At 37.6% G+C, this 14,997-nt stretch overlaps 1 protein-coding gene across 2 annotated transcripts in view; it reads left to right on the top strand.

Annotated features, from left to right (window-relative positions):
• Positions 1–10,837, top strand: part of tafa5b (TAFA chemokine like family member 5b) — a 30,379-nt gene extending 19,542 nt beyond the window's left edge. Inside the window, exons 4-5 of one of the 2 annotated variants that reach the window (XM_066668983.1) lie at positions 9,660–9,787; positions 9,888–10,837. In XM_066668983.1, coding sequence (XP_066525080.1) covers positions 9,660–9,787; positions 9,888–9,896 — 137 coding nt within the window. In that variant the 3' untranslated portion in view covers positions 9,897–10,837. The remainder of the gene's footprint in view (positions 1–9,659; positions 9,788–9,887) is intronic. The other variant, XM_066668982.1, reaches the window with a different exon arrangement.
• The last annotated feature ends 4,160 nt before the right edge of the window (positions 10,838–14,997 follow it).

The following is a 14,997-nucleotide window of genomic DNA, read 5'->3' as shown; positions in this document are numbered from 1 at the left end:
GGTCTGATCTTAGAACAGTTTTCTTTTATATTTATTATGATGACAGATACTAAAATCTGAATCTAGAACAGCACAGCTGCTCCTGGAATAATTTGTGAATAAACTCTGATTTTATTCAGAGGAAATTGAAGGTTTTTATTTATTACAAGGTGTAATTTGTCACTGTACAAATTCTTTTCACTTTTGACAAGGACTAAAAGAAAAACATATTCTAATGTAAAATAGCACTGGTTAAGGTACTAGTTGAAGTGTATGAAATTTGTAGAGTGTGCACAAAAGTAAATGGCACCAGAAATGTTCAAATTAGGTCATAAAATGAAAAAGATATCAGAAATGAAATGCCATGGGCTCAAATTTATTAGGATATGACTCCGATACAGTGTCAACTGTGAGCATTACGTTACTAGTTTTCTCATCTTGTGCACTGCAGTTTTCCTGCATTTGTTTTTCTGAAAGAGATTAGACTGACACAGTAAACAAAAGTCTGCTGAAGAGCTGATCATCACCACTGGCTAAGAGATATGCTAAGCCACCGCTAAACATAAGCTTTGCTGCATAAAGAACAAATGAAGCTCAGATCTTGGCATTACTCATTCTAACAACATCCTTAGTGCTTTTATGAAAGTTCACTCACTTTTTCAAAAGAAGAGTAGAGCATTGTTAATGACTGAAATATGCAAAAGAAAAGTCTTGCTGCTGCTTAGGATCTCTCAGCATTCTGCAAATTATTCATTTCTGTGCACAGGGCACCTGTTTGATTACTCTTGAAGCAAATGAATTTTTATTGAGAATGCATTGTGTACAGTAAAATATTTTATTTTATTTATTTTTTATTTATTTATTTATTTTTTGCCATTATTAAGTATTTGCAGATGTTAAGGTGTGCTGGTCACACAATAACAAATCTTTAATGCACCCCTTCTTTCTCTCAGTGAACATGCATGGTGCATTTTACTCATGCATCAATCACATGGTTTAAATATCCTTCACACTGTGAATAGTGATTGTGTTTACATGCACAGACCACAATCTTATATATTAGAAATTAATATTCCTGATACATCAGATTATGGGCTGTGCATGTAAACTGATAATCAATTCACAGATAACCATTTTTTTTAAATTAATAAACATGTTACTGCTACATGATAGTGAGAAAATGATTCTATGAGTCACTCAGTAATCAGATTTTATTTTGCTGTTGTGTACTCACCAATAGACTCGAGCATGATGTGACAAAAATTCAGACTCCTTGATGCAATTGTCTTTTGTACATGTTTATTGGTCATTTATAATTAGTGTTTATATGACTCCTCACTGCACATAATAAGCAGGACTTTATTACCATCTTACTATTTTACAATTAATACAAGTAATAAGCATTGAAAACACAAAATAATATGATAATGATCATAAAGTATGGATATAAACACACTCAGTGAGAGATGTTTCATTTCCAGACTATTCAGCACCTCCAACAACTTCTAATAAGGAGGGTAATAATGTTGGTTTAGGATAAGCGCTGTCTCTTTGCTCTCAGAGCAGAAATACAGCATGAGAAAAACAATGCAATGCCAAGCTTGACTAAACTCACAAGGACATCTGTCATTACTCTGCATCACACCCACCTCATCATGCAGACTGCTTAGAATGATGATAACAACAAAAAATAGCCCTGCATTCACAATGAGCTGCCTCTCTATTCTTCAGCCCCACAACACTGGTAGACTTGTCAACAAGTTAAGTGATAACACTTTGAGGTCAGTGTCATGGCGTTAAAGAAATGCCTGTAGATTGTATTTTGTGTGGATTTCTCTGGCCATGTTCAACACAGTCTGTTTCTTCATAGCACTCTGAGGGAAAAGGATCGGATAATGTTCATTAGTAATCTGACGAAACTGTTAGTAATTCATTGCAGTGACATGAACAAACATCAAATTCCAGGGTGATACAAGCCAGGAGCCACAAGTATTAAAGAGTGTTTCAGTAGAAGGGAGTTGCCAGTAGGTGAAGCTATTGCATACAGGGAAGTGAGGATGTGTGTTGAATTGGGAACATTGGGTAACAATGACAAGCAACAACAAACCATTATAGCACCCCTTATATGAGAAACGGTGCCCCTTGAGGTGCAGTTCCTAAATATGAGCGAGTGAATTTCCATTTCCATTGTTCCAAAATGCTGGTTGATGTTTAGGCAAATGAGTCAAGTGATCCAATCAGGTTTTTAATATGTGCCCCTGGTTTTGTCATGCACAAAGTCAATTCAACACTTGATTGCATAGAGAGAGACAGTGGTTAGAAAACAAATAAGGAATTACTATATATATATATATATATATATATATATATATATATATATATATATATATATATATAACTTAAATATATCTTAACCTCACTCAAATATGCCCACATGTATAATAATGAGCTAATAACTGGAGCTCATCTACTCTTGCTTTATTTATCAGCATTGTTACTTCATTCATTAATAGAATTTGACCAACATAGGACCCTGCTGACCAGATTTTTTGGGTGGTAGGCCATTCCCAGCACAGGAGTGACATCAACATGGCAGTGGCATGACAAGTGTGTCAGGTGCAGATGTGTTGCAGGGGATTTTTACACCTGTCAGTGTCACTGCTGGGTTGAGAATAGTTCCTCAACCAAAAATATCCAGCCAGCGATATGAGGTAAAGCCTCTGTCTATCTAACTTTAATAACAGCACCAACTAACTTACTAGAGGCTTAATAAAGTGCAAAATTATAGCAGAGCTAAGGGTGTATAATGTATAGTTAATGTTCATCTGGAACAAAATGAGAAATTTTCAGGTGTGTGAGTTAATGTTACTTGATAAAAACCCTGTGTAGCAACAATTTTTGTTGTAGTAATCCTTTTAAATTTTATTAAACATAATTCAGGATTACACGATCCATTAACATCCACTTAAAATAAGAAAATGTCACAGTAGTGAACCACCATTTATATGATAGTAAAGATGGATTTGAGAGCAGCTGTTAATATATATGTTAATGTATATTAGGGATGCACCGATACCACTTTTCCCTTCCGATACTTCACGTTCAAGTATCTGCTGATCCAGAGTACTGATACCAACTCTATCTCTCTTAACTATTAGATATGACAGATCTGATATGAAGACTAGATATGATAGATAGACCATTCCACCTTAAATGACGCAACACTGTGGCGCGTGCTACGGCTACCAATGTTTCTGAACCACTTAAATTGGAGCGGCACAAACAATAACCGCAGCAATTCGTAGATCCGTATTTGTGTCTCCAAGGAAACGTGTTTAGTTTGGGAGTTGGGGGTCGTGTAGCGTGTGTGACTTTTTTCCAATCTCTATAAAAATCAACAAAAAGAGTCGTGTAGTGTGACATACCCAGTCTGTTCATAATCTGCACCAACTTTAAATTCGAGCTGCATCTAGCAGCATGCACATGGGGTGTGTCCTGAAAAGTGCCCTGTGTACTACACATAGGGAATAGTGAGAAGGGGGGCATTTCCAACACACACATTGTATCGGTGCTCTCACCTAAATTCACCTTCATTTTTCTAAACTCATTGTGTATTGCTATTTGGACAGTTACAGACTGTAGTCCATCTGTTGCTTTACTACTATATTTCCATGACTCCCTGTTCTTTTTTTTTTTTTTTTTTTTTTTCTGCTACAGGAAAACAAGGTGAGGATTTTTCAGTCCCATTCAGTGCCTCTAGTCACAGCTCACTCCTTGCTACACCTTTATCAAAAATAGTTCAATATTTGAAAGTGGTTGTTTGACGCTTTTTTGATGCTATAGGAAACCAGTATTAAAAAGAACCATTCACAACACATTTCTATCATAAAGAATCAGAATCACACAAATAAATGTGTCCATTCACACTGTTACTTGAGTGTTCCTGGCTCTATAAAGAAGCACCACATTTACTAAAAACACTGTTTGCTCTATAGTGTCCTTGAGCCCCTTTCTTTTGACAGAAGTTTTTTGAAACTCCTGAAAGCTTGACTGAATTGAGCGCCTCATTTCCTTTCTCATATTGTCTCCCCTCTCTCGAATGTTGGTATAAAAAGATTTATTTTGGTTAACACTCAAATCAGAATGCAGCCACTGGAGATCGAGCAGCCCGCAGTGACACTCTCTCTGAATAAATGAAAGCATTACCGGAGTGAACGTGTTATGTAGTTACTTAGAGCAGCTATGCTGTGATGATACAGAACAGTGTGTGAGCTCTCAGAGATACTTGATTAAAACATAGCGTCTCCATAGGGACTGCTGAAGAAAAATGTCTTTGCTGCTTCTGTGTGGATTTTCTACTCTACTCTACTGGATTTAATAAGAAAATATCTCATTGCTAAATATGAAAGTGAGAGTGTGTATATCTGCTATCTCTTGTTGCCTCTAAACCCTAGGCTCTTCATCTTAACACAGTCTATAAAGGATATTGATCTCATCATCTTTACAACTTCTTAGTAGCTACAATGTGTGTCCAGAGGTTTGTACACAGCCCATCAGCTACATGATTGTACAGCCACTGTGGATACAGATGTGTGCATACGCACACACACACACACACACACACACACATGATGCTTGTGAGCCTAAGGTCAACAATGTTAAGGCCAATCATCAGCAATATGTGTACAAAACCCCCAGCATTAGTGTAGAAATATACTTGCTCTTTGCACAGTCATCTGTGTTGTGAACGCAACTGTTCACATACTTACATGTGCTATGCTTGTAACAGGAGGCTCCCACTAGAGGGCAGACCAGAGAAAGATGTGGGTAATTTAGGGTTGGGCAGTATAACGATAATACCATATACTGCGATAAAATTGAGACTGTATGTCAAGTATGAAAAATGTGGATACCATCCATCCCTAGGGTAATTGCAGATTTGGCTCTGACGCAGCCTTGTTCAAAACTTTGCACCATTGTGATCCAGTTGATCGTCTGCACTGCCCCCTACTGTTTACACTTGTGCTGCACCTTGTGTATGCATAGCTTTTATTTTCTGCACATGTGCACACGGACAAGGAATTAGGTGAATAGGTGAACGTATATTTAACAGCAAGTATATTTCTACCCTTGGTCTGTGATTTGGTGGAACTCTGTGTTCTGCAGTGATTCTTCAGAGTTTCCTCTAATAATTTTAAGATGAGCTGATCTTCAGGATCCATTGGTATCAGACTTCACTAGGCACACAGGCCTAGAAGAGACGTACTGACTGACTGACTTACACACCTTCTTAAAACTAGCATACATTCTCAGAAAAAAAATACGATAGAGGTACAATATTGGTCACTAAAGATATTAAAGTCCAGTTGTGTTCCCTAAGGTATATTACATTCAGTTAACCTGAATATTTCTAATCTTTCATTATAGAGCTGTGTAAAATAAAACAACATAATACATTTCTTGACATGAAATTGGGCATATGAAATCAACCCTATTTTAAAATCTACAATTAGAGTAAGGTACAATTATATTCCCTAATTAAGGGTACTGAATATGTATTCTAGAGGGTACCACCACAGTGGCAGCTTTTCTGACAGTGTACAGTACCAATGTAGCATTATTATGCCCTATATGGAACACATGATCTCATATAGCAAGGGTTCTCAAATATGAACATATATTTATCGCTCCTTCATCCTAAACAAGGGGCTTTCACTCCCAACTTGCACAAGACACATTTTATCTTTTGGATTCGATGCCAGCTGTCTTTTGTGGATTTGCTAAGCAGATTTTGATGAGCACATGTCAAAAACTAACTGCCTGCTGAGGGATGTCTATGTTGTTATGGAAATTATTTTACAAGCTCTGTGATTGGACCACAAGAAAGGAAGGAGATCCTGAAAATATTGAGAAATTGTATTTAAATCCTCGTCTGGACTGTTCTGCATGTTCAGGACCACTGATATATATATATATATATATATATATATATATATATATATATAGAATAACAAAACTGTTAGAAGAACCATTAGGTTCCTTAAAGAACCTCTCAGTTCATGGTTCTTCAGAAAAAACATTTTCATAAATGAGCTGTGTAAGGGAAGAACTAGTTTATAATTGGGCAGGAATACAGAATAAGTCTGGCTCAGTGCTAGAGCTAAGAGGGTACTCTTTGGGTTTTGGACCGACAATGGCATTTTGAGTGGTCTCTCTGACAGCTCCACAGTCAGATGGAGTTGCCTGTTTGAAGTATTGATTTGGAAAAAGCACTGCTGTGTTGTGCCACTGTGGGCTGCCTATCCAAGCAATGGCGGTCTCCCCAAAGCCCCTCAGAGACTGTGTCGATGGCTCATTAGCGACTGAGGCTGAGAGTAGCACTCAGTCAGTTGTATGCTGGTAAGTAATGGGATACTCTTTGGTACTTGTTTGTGTTTGCTGATTGTTGGTGCTCAATTAGACTGTGGAGGAGTAGATTGAACCAGTTCACTGTTTAGATTGCTCAGTACCTACTGTACAGTCTTAAATCCACTGCAATAAATATTAGCCACATTATCTGCTGGATTACTCCAGGAGTGATCATTCAAGCTCCAGGACCTAACAATTAGATGGCAGTGAGTCCAGTCAGGTGAGAGAAAGAAAGCCTGTTATGTCAGGCTGCTAGATGTTGGGGTTTGTTGACTGTAAAAACAAATGACATGCAATCTGTGAACTGTCTATTTTTGTTGGAAATGCCATTTAAAGTCCATTTTAAAGTATCACATGGACCAGATAACTATTAAGGTATGCCTTCTGTTTCATGCTATTTCATGCTACTCACGCTGAGACCCTCGGCATGTGCTTTTTCCTCTGCTCTCTCTCCCTCTATGAGTCATGTTCTTTCTGTTCTGAGCATCCTTTTTAGAACCAGTTTCTCAACAATTCTACCTTCCTTTATGGAGTAGTACACATCCACAATGTAATTTATAATAGCCTCAAAAAAGATGAGATTTCAATTTTGTAGACTAATAAATGTATCATTTTAGCTTTAAATATTTAATATAAATCTATGACAACAGTGCAGCATCTAGTTTGATAGTGTAGTGCACAGAATATTTTATCTGAACAAAATAAAATTGGATTATATTGCACCACTTGTGTTTACATAAGATTATAATGCATGTCTTGAATATACTGTATATTAATTACGAGCTTTGTTAAGATCATTAAAAAGTCAGTGTTACAGAGTGGATATGTAAACCAAACCTATACAGACTTGAATATATAAAATGCAATAGGCTGTGGCCTGTGATTCTCTCAGATTCATAGTTCTTGAGTCAGAAGATGGATTGAATTTGCATAAAAAGTGTATTTTCAGGTGTCATTATTGTAAGGGGCCCGAATCTGAATACAAATGCAAGAAGTAAGCAGTGGGACACTGAACCCCAGGATAAAAGTCATTTATTACCGTAAAGAATACATTAAGCCTATAAGTATTTTGCACATTTTAAAGGTGTTTGAAAAAAAACTCTCTCTCTGAAAATATTAAAAATCAGTTCTAGATGGAATAATGACTTTTGGTGAAATAATGAAAGAATATATATGTATATATATATGAGAGAGAGAGAGAGAAATGTTGCTTAAGTTACTGTGAAAGAACATGGAATATTGTGCCATAACAGCTATATATTAATGGGAGGATTAAAAGTAGTGATAATACTTTTAAAGCATACATTTTCTATCCATCTTTAAGTATATTTATATTTTAATTTCATTCTAACTTTTTTAATTTGTACAATTGAAGAACTGTAAAAAAAAAATAATAATAATGTAGTGAATTTTTTTTTTTTTTTTTTTTTTAAGATATTGTTTTCTCTGATTGACTCCTAATGTTGAAACACGCGCATGTGTGAGTAGGAACGTTATTTTACCTTCTGTTGTTAATTTAGCCATATTTTACATAGTCCTTTTAGACCAATGAGAAACCTGAACAGTTCCAGCTTATGAGCTAAATTTGGAACCATTCAGCGCGTTTCCACAGACATAAACTTGTTTGCAAACCGGAAAATTATGTTCCCAGCTGAAACCAAAGTAGAGTAGGTTCTTCAGTGTGAGCCATGGCTTTGTTCATGTGCGTGTTGAGGTTGTGTAATACAAGAAAGAGTCTAGAGCTGCACACACATTGTAATCTTACAACTTACAACGTTTCATATAAATGAATAATTAGAAATAAGACAAGAACGCTCCCTTTGTGTGTGTTTCTGGGGCTGTGTTTGGCTCTGCACTAGTTATGTTTCTCTGCTGTTTACAAGCTCAGCAGGATGACCAGACCTCCTAATGACAAGGGTATTTTGGTCTTTCCTGTTTTGAAAGACCAGAAACACCTCTGTGACAATGGCTATATGGCTAATGGCAGTCCAGCAAAACTAGGTTTGCCTAATTTTCTTTTTCTTGTATTTATTATAAATTTCCCCTAGAAATCTGTGATTTTTCCCCTCACAACTTCTTGCTCTCTATCTCTCTTTCTCTCTCCTTCTACCATCTCTCCTTCTGTCTCTAAGGGACAATATGTCATGGTATGCAAATGAATATATATGGGTGCCCCAGTTATTATAAATAGACATTGGTGTTTGATTAAGTTGAGAGGAAGTAAAAAAAAAAAAAAAAAAAACCAATCATACCTCAGGAAAAATTGGTTCTCTGATGATCCAAAATGATCTATTTTATTGTCAGGCCAGGTGTGCTTTTATTTCATTAATGTTTATTGTTGCTACGTCAAACTTAATATACTCTCTTTTCCTAGCTTCAACCTTCGAGTCAGACGTCAGCTTCTACAGTGAATAAACAGTGGGGTTACACAACACACTTTCACAGCAGACTCTCTATAGTTAGTAGGACTAAATTATATGCACTGACCTGTGGAGACACATGCAATACCTTTTGCGCCAATAAGCTGGATCAAGTTTGTTTGTTGGGGGAAGATCAGGAGAGATGAGTCATAATTGCACTGGTTCAGTCTGGAAGATCACTGTAGCGGTACAAGGATGGTTGTTTGGCATAATCCTACATTAGCTGTTGGTGCAAGCTGTTGGACACATTCTGTCCAATTAAGGTGGCTGTTTTGTCATTACTTCTACACCACACGATCAAAAGTAAATGGAACCTGTATATCAAGTTCATATATAGGTGGCTTTCAGTACCTCCACGCGTATATAAAGGCTTTAATTTATATTTTTGAAAATGGCTGAAGTGATTTCAGTCAGTATTCCAGTTCATCCTAAAGCTGGAGGCTGAGGCTTATAAACTCTGGTCAAGCTCTTCCACATCAAACACAGAAAACCATGTTTATAGTAAATTGTTGGTGCATTGTCATGATGAATCAATAAAGGGTCTTTGGAAGCACTCAGTTCTCTAGAATGTCAGGGATATGCTGAAGCATTAAGATGACTCTTTACTGTAACGCAGACCCATTCTAGTCTGTAAAAACCAAAAAAAAAAAAAAAAAAATATGCAGCTTCTCCAGTCTGCATATCTGCTAAACCTATATTCATTCTTCAGACTTCATGATCATGAAGTGTAATTCACATGCAGCAGACGTTTGTCCTTTTTCTCAGGTTATCATTTTGGGGATACAGGATTTGTTCTCCCACAGTGACAATACTATTTATACTTTAATAAATCTACTTTTTTCCTGTTTCCAGCTCATATCGTGAGGAGCAGACAGTGGTGTGAGATGATGCCATGTTTGGATGGCGAGGGCTGTGACTTATTAGTAAACAGATCAGGCTGGAGATGTGCACAGCCTGGAGGCAGAGTGAAAACTACCACAGTAAGTATGCTTTATCTAACTGCTTTTCAGCTCTGTCTTAACTAATATAAGATTATTTCTTTATTCATTTGCTCACGCTGATCAACTTTTGATTTCGCAGGTGTCCTGACATCAGCTGGACATCAGGGTTCTTCTGAGAGAGGCTACTGGCTGCAGAAGCTCCTCTCCATCCTCAGAGGCCACAGATATCATCTCTGATCGCCTGTCTTTCCCTCCATTGATAAGATGAATGGACGGGACTAAAGACCAGGTGCTGTTGCTTCTGTGGCTGATTACATGTGTCCCACAACAGCATGGATCAAAGGAGATGCACAGAAACAGGCTTGATGCGTGACAGTCCCAGAAACGTATATTGGGATATTGCTGGACTGGATTGGATATGTTGACGGAATGAAAAGCCTTTTGGAGTTTACTCAACATTTTGCGCTCTATTCATTACTAATGATTTTACAGACCAAAGAAAATCTGTTAGACATTAGACCTCTGAAATCATAATGGACAGTAGACTCTTTGAACATGTTTTGGAATAAACGCACAATGCATTGAACACTGAAACATGCATATAGACCTAACTGCAAACATCAACCAGATGATTGAGAGCAGAGGTTTCAAAAGCCTTCAGTTTTCTGTGTAGCTTGCTCGGATTCTTCAGCTCCTTTTGCTGTATGAGAAACGTTTCTTTCATTCATTGTCTGTAACAGTTTATCCAGTTCAGGGTCGCGGTGCGTCCGGAGTTCCATCGCAGGAAGTCCATCGCAGGGCAGCACACAGTCACACCTATGTACACTGTTGAGTAGCCAATCAATCTACCAACGTGTGTTTTTGGACTGTAGGAGGAAACGGGAGCACCTGGAGGAAACCCACGTGGACATGGGGTGTATGAGAAACATGAAACAGTTATTTCTGGCAGATGCAAGAAGCACGGTTGATGGCAGGTCAAAAGGAACTATGACAAATGACCAATAAATGTATTTTCAAAGGCACAAAATGTATGTAATTTTTTTTACAGCTGTATGTTTCTAGAGAAACTTATTTAACACTTGAAATGTACTGATGTGGGCAGTCGTTAATGGATTCACAGGCAGCTACATCCTCATGTACTTGCCATGACTTGTTCTCCTCAGAAAGGTCTACTTACTCAAAAGAAATTTAAAGGACGAATGATGTGACAAGTTTATGATTTTTATTGCACTGTATTTATCATACGAAGATAAATCTCACAATGGATGTCCATGGTAATGGAAGTGTTTATGTGCCAGTCCCGCTGTGATATGTCATACGACAACTGTCGCCACATTAAGGTAATGATCCTAATAAGATAATGGAGTTGGGCTCTTTCATATATCTTGTCTATGCACTCAGGTCTGTCTGGGTGTGCTTTGTGTCAGATTTTTGCCTCTCCTAGTCCATTACTCTGCCCTTGTCCTCTTCCCCCCCACCCCCCCCCCCCCCCTCAGTACGGAGCCTGTGGAGATATGCTGCTGTCAGCCAGGCTTCAAGCTCCATTTAACATCACTAACTGCCTGCATACATTACACACAGCTCCTCTTATTACTGACACACTGCTACTGGAGCGCTCGCCTCTTCTCTGCTCCTTCGCTCACTGTGACGTGTGTCAGGACAGAGAGAGAGGGCTGTATGCTTTATACGCCGCGCTGAATAAACTTACAGCAACTTTTGCTGTTATTTACTGCAGTCATATTTCACAATCTGGCTGCCATGCCTTCAGCACAATACACTCTCAGAAAGAATATTGTACTTAGCTGTCACCAGCTTGATACCACTCTCGCCACTGGGGTGTACCTCAAGAGTCATCCTAAATACCCTTTGTTTGGGAACATTTATGCACTTAGTTATTTTTTTTCCCACATTGGATCGGTAAACCTCGACTCTTCATTCATTTATATATTTATATATATACCTAATGTTCCTTTAAGGTGTCTGACCCAGGTGTTCAATAATCTTCATAGAAAAGCAATGCCAACAGAATGAGATGTTCTGGAGCAATCGTATATTCAACATTCTCACTTTAAAGTGTAGCCTGTAAAGATATGGGCATAAAGCCCAACATTGCACTGTGGAGCAATGAAACAACACTCTCTAGAGAGAGATGCAGCACTACTGAATGCCACTGAGATGAGTTGGAGTGTGGTTTGTAATTTGGAACTAGTTTTTTAAACATCAGCACCTGATCTCATTATTGCCCTTGTATGGATATCTAGGCTTAAGCTGCTATGTTATGAAGAGGTACAAAAACACACCATCCCTAAACTCGTTCAAGAGGAACAGGGCTCATATTTCTATATTTTCACTGTTTATCTTGATAAACAAAAATGTAGAACAGTACCTTTTTTCTGTCAGTGTACATGCAACTGAAACCTCCTCAAGTCGTTGCAGTGAATTGCTGATGTTTCTGAAGGATAATTTTATTAAACCTGTCAAAGAAGCCAAGTAGAAGTAACAATCAGTTATGATGTGGTTAACCCATAGTAATTTTTAATGACACTTGAAACAATTATTAAACCATTATTAAACTTCCAGAATAGAGTCATGCTGAGAAGAGAAAGGACCATTGGCAGAAGTCAAAAGCTCTCATAAATTCATAATCCTAGCTTGACGTGATGTATTGAACCTTCATAAATTCCTCTACACATCACAGAGGCGCGGCTCACTCATCCACAACCGAAATGAGAAAAAATTACCAACTTTGCCAGTTCCCGTTAAAACCCCATTTACATCCTGTCAGCTCTTATTAAGGGCCAAGATTGGGACAATGAGTAAAAATGTGCATGGAGAAGAAATCCAGCCCCAGCCCATCACGGTAATTTCAACACTGCTTAGCAAGCTGCCAGCCCATTTCTCCTCAGTTTGGACTTTCCTCCTTTGCAAAGCACCCCACTAAACACAAGCTGATAAGCACTCTGCCTGAAAACCTGCTCTAACATTATTATACAATTATGTGCATTCAAGTAACAGTATCAGCCATGGATTAGAGGCACTAAATGCTGAGCTATGAATAAATTACCCAGAGTTTTTGCATAAGAAGTAAAAGCTAATGAGGAGGGGCCTGCTGCTAAGTCTGTGGTTAGTATAGTATAGTTTCAGCAAGGGGCCATAGCAGTAATCCACATAGCTGACATAAATACAGGAGCAGACTGTTTGTGTAAAAGCAATTCTTTTATTTTGCTGTCCCACACGCCCCTATGCGGTTTTTGTGAATGTAATCATATTTCAGTTTTTTTTAAAGATTTATCAACATGATCCGTCTGATACTAAACTGTATTGACAAGGAAATGTCATGTGCAATTCAAATGGCAATAATTAGAAGAGGCAGAGATGCGGATCATTAATAAGATCCCATCGCTCTGTCAGTGAAATGTCAGAATAAATAGCTGGGTCTCAGCTGTGTTTATGAGCAAACTCTATTTGCTACAACTGAAGGGGGAGATTAAAAGCGATGTATGTATAATTGTGAAAAATCCAAACCCCAGCCTCTTTTTATAGTGCAAATAACTGATTATGGAGAAACCAGAAGAGAACTCTGCAATTACAGATAATTGAGCTGCAATTATAAATTTGCATGACAAAACAGCTGCTTACATAAACACCTGACCAACAACTTTGCACCTGGAGGGGCCACAAACTGGGGAGAGCAGCTTGCCTTAGAGAGTGTTACCTTTTATGTCTAGGGTTTATATGGGAGAAAAAGCTCTTAAATGGGTGTCATTATCACAGTGTAGTTTTTTTTAATAAATATGGGATTCACCATCACAAAAAGAAAAGGACTTACACCTTTGTGAAAATGGTACATTTGCTCCATCTGTGCTGCATTTCCTTCTGTAAAGTGCTCCTGCAGAACTGCCCTTCAAGCAGCCGTATTGTCCCACCATTAATCATCCACAGCCAGTGTTATCATCCTCCCCTGAGGCCAACAGTGTGTTCTCACGCTGCACAGAGACCTGCCTGTACCTTGCCTGTCCATGGCAGCCCCTAAAGGCTCATCTGAAGCACAAACTCCAGCCAAAGTCACCATCCTTTAGGGAGACAGAGCTTTGAGAGGACCAGGACAAGCTTCATTTAGGTTACACACTGAAGTGACATTCAGGTAATGTTGAATTTAACAGAGATACGAGTTCCATGCTTTAACTCCTGGAACTGCAAAGAACAGTGAACAGTTCCTGACTCACAGAAATACATAGCTTCCAGTTCTGTCATAATTAGCCCACAATTGAAAATGTTTACTAGGCATTTAGTCCAGTTAGCAGTGTAGCAGCTTTGTTCAAAAATGAACCAAAAATGTTCCAATTGTCAAGTGTAGGTTCTGAGTAGGTGATGTTATATAACAGTATTAGAGTATACACATGGCCTTCTTTTCATGCCATGTCATTTTTCATACATGTCAGTTGCTTGTGGCAATATTAGTATTTCACCTATTTAATGGCTTCCTAATTGAGAGGACCCAATGGCCTTCATGATTTGGAGAAAAAATCTCCATTTTTCTGCATCTCATCTTATATCTGAAAAATAACTGGCTACCCTGTGTTTTTGTTGTATGCAGGTGTGTTTTAGTTGTGTCCCTAAATCAGCTACATGTAAAACATTTCTAATTATTTGGCCAGGGACTGGGAAATTGGTGTACCCATCAAAACTGTTCATTAACACTGCGTGATGAAACCTACCAGATTCTCAGCAACAGTCAAAGAGCAAATTCTGAAACCACGGATTTAGCTTCAAGGTCAATTCAAAGTTAACTAAGGCTGCACCTAATAATTTTTTTATCTCTTAATTGAACAATTTTTTTTTTCGATTATTCAATTAATCTAACATCTAATTATTTGATTACTCTAATATGAGTGTGTTGTGAATTAAAGTTATTTTTTCAAAATAATAAAAAAAATATATTACAATATTTTCTTTAATCCTCTTTGCTTAAACACATAGTATACACTTACGGGCACCATTCTGTAACAAAAACAGTGTTAACAGCTTTGCAATCAAACAAAATCTCAACTTCAAGAAATGAATTAATTCAAGTAAAAGAAATATAGTTCAACAATCTAACAAAATAAATTAAACAATGTAAAATTCTAGTCCCTTCTCAGCATTACTCAGATAAAATAAATACTGTAAAGTAAATGCTGTTTTTTTTTAAAGAATATTCTCTAAGTAAAATGAGTGTAATTTCAGCAAAAGTTTACTTTTTCCTAACA

This window comes from Hoplias malabaricus, chromosome 4, assembly GCF_029633855.1.
Source record: "Hoplias malabaricus isolate fHopMal1 chromosome 4, fHopMal1.hap1, whole genome shotgun sequence".
NCBI classification, from domain to species: Eukaryota; Metazoa; Chordata; class Actinopteri; order Characiformes; family Erythrinidae; genus Hoplias; species Hoplias malabaricus.
Note: the sequence above shows the minus strand (reverse complement) of the source record. Positions and strands in the feature narration are given on the sequence as shown.